Source organism: Sphaeramia orbicularis, chromosome 17 (genome assembly GCF_902148855.1).
Source record: "Sphaeramia orbicularis chromosome 17, fSphaOr1.1, whole genome shotgun sequence".
Lineage (NCBI taxonomy): Eukaryota > Metazoa > Chordata > Actinopteri > Kurtiformes > Apogonidae > Sphaeramia > Sphaeramia orbicularis.
Window position 1 is genome coordinate 56,929,647 of NC_043973.1, and position 11,248 is coordinate 56,940,894.

General features: G+C 39.9%; 1 protein-coding gene across 1 annotated transcript; it reads right to left on the reverse strand.

The window, feature by feature from the left end:
- Window positions 1-798: 798 nt before the first annotated feature.
- LOC115437511 (gastrula zinc finger protein XlCGF48.2-like) lies at window positions 799-9,476 on the reverse strand. Its single transcript, XM_030160737.1, has 3 exons — window positions 8,927-9,476; window positions 2,194-2,254; window positions 799-2,105 (listed from the first exon to the last, which is right to left on the reverse strand). The coding sequence occupies exons 1-3, from the start codon at window positions 9,293-9,295 to the stop codon at window positions 1,201-1,203; spliced, it is 1,335 nt and encodes a 444-aa protein (XP_030016597.1). The 5' UTR covers window positions 9,296-9,476; the 3' UTR covers window positions 799-1,200.
- Between the last annotated feature and the right edge of the window lie 1,772 nt (window positions 9,477-11,248).

Below are 11,248 nucleotides of genomic sequence, written 5' to 3' on the forward strand. Positions count from 1 at the left end.
CTTTAACCCTTAAAGACCCAAACGTCCACCTTAACCTAAACCATCTACTGATCTAAAGTGTTTAATTCCTTTTGATCCATTAATCCTTTCAATCCATGTCAATAATTGGTGACAAATACAGATCTTCATCTTTTCATGGTCATCAGATATGACTATATTTGGACATTCAGAGGCTCCGTAGTTACCATGGAAACACTCATCTTCTACAACATTGATTCACCAGTCAAACCCATGGAGTTTGACTGTAGACGCTAGTTTATTAAATAGTAAATAAAATCAACAAAAATTACAAAAAAAAAATCTACAGAATAATAATGCGAAAAAAAGCAAAAAATGTACTAAAATGAAGTAAAAAAACAAAAAACGAATAAAATAAGCAAAAAAATGAACAAAAATAGCCAAAGTAATCGATAAAAGGAGCAAAAATAAAAATAATAACCAGTAACATGGACAAAATAAACCATAAACTGAACAAATGTTGAAGAAAGTCATAAAATAGGCAACAAAATTAACAAAAATAAAAATGAAATAAAAAAACCGAACAAAAATATCAGATGTTATTGGAATCTTTGCGGAAAATGTCACTTTATTTAGTTTTCTCTGTTCTGATTTAATAACCTTTGAATTGACTCCGAGCTTTAATGAACGTCTACGTGATCAGAGAATTAAATATAGAAAAATACAGGATTTACACGGGAAAAAATAAATAAATAAAGAAGACAATATCACAATAAACGGTGATAAATCACATAAGAAAAGTTAAATTTAGAGAAAAAAATCATGTGGGAACTGACAGAAAAGTAGGACTGGGTCTTTATGGGTTAAACATCTCAGAAAGTTTTAATGACAGTGAGTGAAGTTTATAAGAAGCATCCCTATGTTCCACAGTACCCATGGTGCCCATGTTCCCTGGTGCCCATGTTCCCTGGTGCCCGTGTTCCCCAGTACCCATGTTCCCCGGTGCCTATATTCCCCAGTACCCATGTTCCCTGGTGCCCGTGTTCCCCAGTACCCATGTTCCCCGGTGCCTATATTCCCCAGTACCCATGTTCCCCGGTGCCTATATTCCCAGTATCCGTGTTCTCTGGTGCCTGTGTAGGGTGTGGGGAACATAGGGCTGCCTCCTGCTGATAAACCCACAGACTGTGGTTCTCAGGTCAGTGTTTGGTTCCACACCTCCGTCCTTGGTGCCGTCCGGGCTCAGACGTTGGGGTGACATTTCTTCATGTGGAGTTTGAGGCTGTACTGGACGATGAAGCTGCGGGAGCAGATGCTGCAGGCGTACGGCCGCTCGCCGGTGTGGACGCTCAGGTGCGACTTGAGGTGCGCCGACTGGGTGAACTTCTTCCCGCACTGGTCGCAGCTAAACGGCCGCTCGCCCGTGTGGATCCGCATGTGGACTTCCAGGTTCTGAGACGTGGCGTACGTCTTTTTACAAATGGAGCACATGAAGCGCCTGGACTTGGACCCGGATCCGGGCCGACCGTTGCACAGCTGACCTGTCTGGTCCCGGTAGAGGCCGAAGTTCACCACGTCGGCCTCGTCGTAATCGAACGCCGAGTTGCTGCTTTCGGAGAGTTGGCAGTCGGCCGATGTGGAGCCCGACACGCTGACCAGCTTCAGGCCGAAGGCGTCGGAGTCCATGTTCTCGCTCTGGTGGAAGTGAGTGAACGGGGTCTGGGTTTTGGCCTGTTTGGTCCAGGTCAGGCTCAGGTCCAGCTCCGCCCTGCCGGACGGGGACTGGGACTCCATCAGGGCACCGCTGAAGTAGGGCGGCGGCCTGTTGGACAGCAGCGAGCAGTCCTGATGGACCACATGGAGGTCCGGGTCCATCTGAGATGAGTAGGAGCAGGTGGACTCGGCGTTGTCCAGCTCGGCGCAGACCGGCTCGCTGTGAGGCGAGTCCAGGGCGTAGACCGAGGACAGTGTCTTCTTGGGCGTCCCGGCGCTCAGCCTTGACGGGGGACTCCTCATGGCGAGTGGCTCCGACGGAGACGACTTCACCGACTGACTCGGGGCGTCTTCAGGTCCGGACCATGGTCTCTTGGTCCGACGGCCGATGGGCGTTGACGCGCCACTGCTGCCGTCGGCTGCCGTTTTCTTATCTGACGACAAACACAACGAGGTTAGAATAAAACGTCCATGTTATGAAGCAACGAAACCGCACCCGGTCCTGATCCATACTGGACTCACCGTCCTCGTAGACGTCGTTACTGTCCGAGTCTTCGTCTTTAATCAGGACCACGTCTGGAAACTGGGACAAAGAAATAGAAACGATATTAACGTCACATGATCAAAGGCCACGACACTTAATGAAACAACGAAATTCAATGAAACGATGAAAATAAATGAAACTGGACTTTTATCAAAATATTTAACTGAACATGTGACACTAAATAAAAAAACAGAATTTAACTAAAAACATTTGTGACAATTAACAAAATGTTCAGTGAGATTTAATGAAATGCGACATTTAGCCAAATGTGTAATTTAACAGAAAATTAAATATATTGATTTAAATGTCACATATTTAATAATTAAATGTTGTTGCATTTTTTGAGCAACTTTTATCAAACTGAACATGTGACACTAAACAAAAGTTAACATTTAAACAAAATGTCACGAAACTAAAATTATTTAACTGTCACGAAACACGCAACGGGATTTAACAAAAGTTACGATATTTCACGAAGCATAACATTTAAGAAAAACTAAACAACAATTAAACATGAAACATACGACATTTAACTAAACGATCAATGAAATTCAATGAGACAATAACATTAAAACATAACATTCAACCGAACATGAAAACCACGCAATTACATGAAATACCACGTTTGACGACAGCAATGCGACATTTACTGAAGTATGTGACATTTGACAAAACTCGCTGCGGCGTTTAATTAAAAATACAACATTTCATGAAACATGACATTTAACATAAAACAACGTAATTAAACAAAATGCGCAACATATGACAAAATGTGACATTTTAGGGCAGATTCATGTAAATATTAATTATTTCTATGTTTAGTTTCAATGGAATCGACTGATGGTTGAACTTTAAAGGTGGATCTAAGAACAATTTATTATTATTTTATTATTACATCAGCCTTCGGCCGTTATTATAAAAGGAGGAAAAAGCAGATTCATCAGTTCATTTCACACAATTAATACTTTGTTACGTTTCTGAAATAAACTTAAAGACCCAAATATGGAACTGTTGAAGAAATATTGATCCACTGAACCTATCGATCCATGGAAATGGATTAACTCATTGATCCAACTCCATGGGTTTTACTGGTGAATCAGTGTTTAATTTTTTATTCACTTTGTTCATTTTATTGCTTATTTTCTCAATGCTACTTACTATTTTGTATGTTTTAGACATTTTACAGCGGAGTGCCCCCTGAAATAGACTTTTTACACTGGAGTACCTCCCAAAATAGACTTTCTACAGTGGAGTACCCCCCCCACCCCCCCGAAATAGACTCATTATAGTGAAGTACCCCCTAAAATAGACTTTTTATAGTGGAGTAACCCCTGAAATACCCTTTTTACAGTGGAGTATGCACCAAAATAGACTTTTTACAGTGGAGTACCCCCCCCCCCCCCGAAATAGACTCGTTATAGTGAAGTACCCCCTAAAATAGACTTTTTATAGTGGAGTACCCCCTGAAATACACTTTTTACAGTGGAGTACCCCCTGAAATATACTTTTTACAGTGGGCTATCCCCCAAAATAGACTTTTTACAGTGTAGTGCTCCCCGAAATAGACTTTTTTTAATCCAAGTACCCCCAACTCTCACTTCAGCATTTTTGAGTCCAAATGTGTTTCTGTGCCAAATGTGTCTGTTTATATTTACAAAACTTTATAAACAAACAAACATATATTTAACTGTGATATATTTTTAAAAAAACACACATTTTGTCCAAAATCTAAACTAAAAGTGCTCTCTATCATTGATAAGAAAAATAAACTGGTAATTACCTCCGCCAAGGAGGTTATGTTTTTGCCAGGGTTTGTCTGTCTGTTTGTCTGTCCGTTAGTGTGCAACATAACTCAAAAAGTTATGGACAGATTTTGATTAAATTTTCAGGGTTTGTTGGAAATGGGATAAGGAAGAAATGATTAAATTTTGGTGGTGATTGGGGGTGGGGGGGCCCACGGGAGGGCCACTGATCAGCCTTGGCGGAGGTCTGCACTCTCCGAGTGCTTCTAGTTAATGAATAAATGAACCTTTCATCCACATAAAATAATTCCTTATCTACTGAAATGAACTCATTTTGAATCATATAAAATATAAATGTTCTTCAAATGTTTCCAAAGACATTACAACTATTATATGAATGTATTTATTGTGTTTAATATTTCTGCATTAATTCTATTTATTTATTTCATATTCGGTACATGATGACTTATTTAATGGATTTGTCCATAAACATTTCCAGTACCCCCTGAGCTTCTATCCGTGTACCCCTGGGGGTCCGGGTACCCCCCTGGGGGAACCCCTGCTGTAGTTCCACATTTAGTGATGAATGAGTTTGTGTTTCACATCAGCTATCTTCGGCCGATAAAGTCAGAACATGAACCAAACGTCAGCTTCCAAATATTTAGAGGAGCTGACGAACAGATTCATTTCATTATATCGACCTTTACAAACCCGACGTTGCTCGACCTGCGACACTGACATTTAACGAAATCACTGACATTTAACGAAACACGACATTCAGAAAAAAAACAACCAAAAACACACATTTGACAAAAAACAGTGACATTTTAAAAAAGAGTGAAGACTGAAATGTGTGTGTTCAGATTCACACTGGATTTATTCAACTCCGAAAATACGACAGAGATAAAAACAAACAGAATGAGTGAAATAATCCAGTATTCAGATCAGTGAGCGCTGAACCTCCATTTAATCTGTTCATTCAATCCATCGTATTCCAGTCGAGTCCACCCGTAAACAGGCTTTTATTTGGAGGAGATAAAAAGATTAGTATCGACTTTCAGCCCGAGGTAACGACGCTGAGATAACAGCGGGAAAAAAAACAGATTAATTAGAGATCAGAGACGGATCAGACTAAGGCTCCGTTCACACAGCAGGTGTTAATGCACGGTTTGGACTTTTGGATGAAATCCAATTTTTTTGTGTGTTGGTTCATGTTCCACATTAAATGTGACTTCTATCAGTTTTGAGTCTGAACTGAATGTGACCCTGAAGTGACCCACATGGACTAAAGAGGTCCTGAAGTGACCCACATGCACTAAAGAGGTCCTGAAGTGACCCACATACACTAAAGAGGTCCTGAAGTGACCCACATGCACTAAAGAGGTCCTGAAGTGACCCACATGCACTAAAGAGGTCCTGAAGTGACCCACATGCACTAAAGAGGCCCTGAATTGTGACATTTGTCGCATTTTAATGATGTAAAGGTCGGATAAATACGACCTGGACGTTCAGACTGAAGTCACATTGGAAACTAGAAGCACTCGGAGAGCGCAGACCTCCGCCAAGGCTGATCAGTGGCCCCCCCCGTGGGCCCCCCCACGCCAAGGAGGTTATGTTTTTGCCAGGGTTTGTTTGTTTGTCTGTCTGTCTGTCTGTCCGTTAGTGTGCAACATAACTCAAAAAGTTATGGACAGATTTAGATGAAATTTTCAGGGTTTGTTGGAAATGGGCCCCCCCGTGGGCCCCCCCACCCCCAATCACCACCAAAATTTAATCATTTCTTCCTTATCCCATTTCCAACAAAACCTGAAAATTTCATCCAAATCTGTCCATAACTTTTTGAGTTATGTTGCACACTAACGGACAGACAAACAGACAAACAAACACACCCTGGCAAAAACAGAACCTCCTTGGCGGAGGTAAATATCAGGTCTGTATCAGATTTAGGACCACATATGAAAATGGTCTGTATCAGATTTAGGACCACATATGGAAGTGGTCTGTATCAGATTTAGGACCACATATGGAAGTGGTCCGGGTCAAATATAGGACCGCATATGAAAGTGGTCCGGGTCAGATTAGTGCTGTTCAAAGTGTCTTTAACAGATCAGATCCAGGTCACATATGGGTGAAAAAATCGAATTTGGGCCACATTTACCTGCAGTGTGAACGGAGCCTAACAGACTGAACCTAAAACCATCCACTGTCATTGATCCAACTCATGGGTTTATGATTTTTTCTTCAATTTCATTCAGTTTGAGGCTTATTTTGTTCTTGTCGCTTATTATTTTTTGTAAATTTTTTATTCATTTTGTACATTTTATTTATTACTTTAGCTGTTTTGGCTCATTTTCTTGCTTATTTTACTTCATGTCAGTAATTTCTTTGCTTATTCTTTCATGTTACTTATTATTTTTGCAAATTTTTTGTTCATTTTATTTCATATATAACCCAAAACCCAGTGTGTCCATCCACTGTCATTGATCCAACTCATGGGTTTTACTGGTGACTTAATTATTTCTACATATTGGAGTTTATAATTACTGTTGGATGTTTAGATCTTTATGGTTTAAGTACATTTAACAGCATTTCCTGTCGGTTTTACCATTTTAATGCATTCATTTCCTCATAAGCATCTTCACAGATCGTCACCTTTTGCATCTAAAATATTAAAGATCTGGTTTTTATTTAATGTTTTCACATCATCGACTCACATGTTTACATTTAGTGGAGTATTTTTAACAGTTTAATATATTTACCCATAATTATCTTCAATATAATAAGCTAAAATATTACATTTCACCACATTTTTCATTATAAATATTAGAATGAGTTGTTTTCACCACATTTTTGGTCTTTTTTTGTTTCATGTGAGATGAATGAATAATTTATGGGCTCAGACGTTAACACAAGCATCTTCAAAAGCATCACATGAAACGGTTCCAGTTTATGGTTTTAAAGAATCAGACCAAATACTGAGAGGGAATGAGCTTTGAAGCAGAAATACTGATGAAAAACCAGGAAACTGAAATAAGAAACTTGGATTAACGGTGAAAACGGACAAAAACAAGAAGATAAATGAGGAAAATAATGAAGAAAGACTCAAAAAAACTGGAGGTTTTGGTAGTTTTCTGGAATAAAAACAGACTCAAATGTAGAAAAATGACAAACTACCTGTACATGAACATGAACTGAACACAGACGAGCTTTAGCAGAAAAAATCCTGCTTTGACTTTTCTTAATCCCATTATCTCCAAACTAATGGAAAAGAAAACAACCTTTTGGTTCATGGAGATAAACAGACAATTACGATGTAACCAGCAGCAAAAAGGAGATTAATTAGAGATAAAAGATGGATCCGAGTTAGAAGATAATTAACATCCACTGCAGCTGAGCTCATCTGGATACCAAAAGAAACCACAGGAATTCATCTTGAATTATTGATATTTTGCTGAATAAGCCACTTTTCCTTCAGTTTTGTCTGTTTTTGATAAAATAACCTTTGAATTGACTCTGAGCTTCAATGAACATCTACATGATCAGTGAATTAAATATAGAAAATACAGGATTTACACTGAAAAATGTAAAACACAGAAGATAATATTAGAATTAATGATGTTAAATCACTAAGAACAGATGAAATTTAGAGACAAACTCATTTGATAGTTCCTACAATAATACTGTTGTTAAAGGTTAAAATTCACATTTTATTTGTGTGAAAATGGACAATTTTATGGAAGCAGAGAACGGCTGTGGACTTACATATTATTTTATGCTTGTTATCTCGAGATAATGAATTAATTAATTTGTTATCTCGAGATAACAAAGTTGGTTTTGTCGTAGTTACTGTGTGTCAGCGGTCAGTAGTTGTTGAATGTGTGTTCTGCAGCAGCTCTGGAAGGATATGATGTACAGGATGTAAAGGAAGTGGTACCTGCTCACATCTGAGTTCTGTACGTGGTTCTAGAACCAAACAACCAAATGAATTAACTCGTTATCACAAGACAATGATCTTTGTTATACGAAATAACGACCTTCTGTACAATTTAGAGCAATTTCTTAAAAAAAGGGGAAAAAAAGGACCAAAAATAAGTATTTCTCCTCTGAACTCCGTTTTTAATTTAAAGGTTAATGTTAGTGGTTGGAGACACTGGGTTTATGTTCAGTTAATGATAGATTTAACTGAAACCATCCCTTTTTCTTCAGTTTTGATATAATAACCTTTGAACTGACTCTGAGCTTTAATGAACATCTACATGATAAGTGAATTAAATATAGAAAATACAGGATTTACACTGAAAAAATGGAAAATGCGGTTGAATAATTTTTGAATAAATGGCAAAAACTCACATGAGGAAAGAGAAAGAAAACCATTTAGAAGACGTGACAAAAACAGTTGTGGGTCTTTAAGGGTAAAGACAATAAAAACAACAACATAACTAGGTTTTGAAAAGTTTAAAAGGAGAAAAACTTAGAATATTTCTGACATTTAAAAAAAATAAAAATAAAAAAGAAGGTTGACTAACTTTCAAAAGATTTTATGAGAAAATAAACATGTTTCTGAAGGCGAAGATCTGAACAAGATCAAACCAGTAAAATGAGACCGAAAACTGGATCAACATGTAAACAAACACATAAACAAATGTATAAATTGAAAAACACAAACACACAAACAAATACATAAACAAACACATAAATAGACACATAGACAAACACATAAACAGACAAACACATAAACAAACAAGCATGTAAACAAACATATAAACAGACACAAACAAACAAACAGGTAAACAAACACATACACAAACAGGTAAACAGATACAGGTGTAATGGTTGGGGCCGTTGTCTCTTCCGGTCACCGGATGTGTAGGACACAGATTTCGCCGTTACACCTGTCGCTGTTTTTCGTTCATTTACGTCAAACCGCGGCCGGTACGGGAGCGGAGCCGCGGCGGTCCGGTGTGTTTACCTCCTCCGGCACCACCACCGCCTCTCCCCCGTCTCCTCCGGCAGTGGCGGTGTCTCCTCCGTCGTCGTCCCGCTGCTGGTGTTGCGGCGGAGGCGGCTTCGTCTCCGGCTGTTCCTGGATCTCCACGACCCCCGGTTCCGCCGCCGCCGCCGGCTTGCCCCCGCCGCCGCCCCGGACCACTATGGACTCGATGAGGTGCAGCTTCTTCCGCAGGTCGTCGTTCTCCTTGTGGCTGCGGCTGATCTCCATCTGCAGGACGGCGTAGCCCTCGTCCACCACCTCGCAGATCTCCGCCACCGCCGCCTTCGTGAGCGCGCCCATGATGATGGACAGCTGCTCGTGAAGGGCTTTGCCGCTCAACACCGACATCCCGAAGGTCTGACGGGAAACCGAACCGGACTGAGACTCGGAGCGCACGGTGCAGGTCGGTACCGGAGCCCGTTTGGACAAGAATCGTGAACCTCGGCGAATACAAAGACCTGGATATGAGGCCACTTCCGGTGCAGCGACCGCCTTCAAAATAAAAGCCTGAGCGGGACTGAGTGGAGGTAGAAGACGCACGCACACACACGCGCACACACACACACACACGCACGCGCGCACACACGCACGCACACGCGCGCGGCCTTTAATGACACCCCATTAAAACATTCAACCAAACTTGTTATTATCACTGACATTATTTGAACTAAATGTGATTATTAACTCACCACATATGTACACAGAACAACCAGTATTATTATTATTAGTATTGTTATTATTATTATTATTATTATTATTATTATTATTATTATTATTATTATTATCATAAAATGACTGGGGGTTAACCAGGTGAGTATATTATGCACACTTTGCTTTTCATGTTATGACAGGCCATATTATTTTTTCCAGTTTGTATTCAGCCATTACCCAAAAGTTGTTCATTTTTGCATGATTTTTTAAAATTCTGACCCATCCACTGTATTATATAATAATAATAATAATAATAATAATAATAATAATAATAATAATAACACACATATAATAATATATTATAATATTCTACATAAAAATTGGGTCAGTAATTTTTTATTTTGTTCCTCCTGTCATATGATTTACACCAACATTGGTTCATATTCATTATTAGTTTTGGTTTTAGGTCAGATGTTAAATGCTAAATGTGTCAGAGTGTATTTTACAGAAGCCCTAAGAGGACATGCCTTCAAATATTTTTTTGTATTGTTTTATGAGATAACGACATAATGTTAATGAGATCATGAGAAAACAATTATTGTTTTAATGAGATAACAGGTTAATTCCATCAAACACTGAGTTCTATTGCACATGTGGTACATAATGGCATCAGGTGAAGTTACTGCAGGAGCAACAGGAGGAGGAGAGTGTTCCATCGACCCCTGTGTCCCAGACGCATAAAGGGTGAAAAGGACGCAAAAAATATGAACAAATGAGGCTCAGGGACTCAAAGATAAAACTAAATTTACTATTGTTTTTTTCTCCATGAGCAGTCAATAAAATGTCTGTTCTTATGTTCCTATGAGCCAGGCCTTTAGGACGTGGTTACCCTGTGAAAACCGCTGGTTCAGATCCTCCCCCAGCAGAAACTGTCTCAGTATAGAGTATAGTGTCATGATGTGTGCACACTGGTCTGAAGGGCTGGTACCGGTGCAGGTGGAAGTGCCCCAACACAGAAAATGTCCAAACATTTCTTTTTCTTAGTTGCTTTTATTTATTTATTTATTTATTTATTTGATTTACTACATACGACCATTGAAAATAAACGGTTTTATCCAGTGCTCAGTAATCCAGTAAAACAGTAATCCACTACTCTGACCTGTGGTGTTACAGACCATGACACGGTCAAATACCATTTGGCGTCCCCAGCGTGTGCGCCTGCGGTGATTAACCACCTGATTATATTCCCAAACCCATAGAACACACACTGCCTCCTACTGGCACAAACATACACAACACCCAAAATAACAAATGAACACAAACAACCTGGATCCAACACACACTCAGGACAAACTCACACCAGTTCAACTGGACCCAGACCAGTGAGCTTCAACTGGACAAAGACACTGGACATGAGGGAAAACCAGAGGACAGGAGGCTTTAGGAACTGAAGGACATTCAACTAGGAAACCACTGACTGACCTGCAGAAGAACTGGACCATAAAGGACTGGTCTGGCACTGACCAGGAGGGAACCACTGACCGCTCTGGACCAGACCACAACTGACCACTGACTGCTCTGGACCAGACCACCACTGACCACTGACCACTCTGGACCAGACCACCACTGACCACTGACTGCTCTGGATCA

Coding starts and splice junctions, on each gene's coding strand:
- LOC115437511 (XM_030160737.1), bottom strand. CDS start 9,295: ATGTCGGTGTTGAGCGGCAAAGCCCTTCACGAGCAGCTGTCCATCATC. Junction 2,255..8,926: donor CGGTGGTGGTGCCGGAGGAG/GTAAACACACCG, acceptor TCTTTGTCCCAG/TTTCCAGACGTGGTCCTGAT. Junction 2,106..2,193: donor TAACGACGTCTACGAGGACG/GTGAGTCCAGTA, acceptor GTTTGTCGTCAG/ATAAGAAAACGGCAGCCGAC.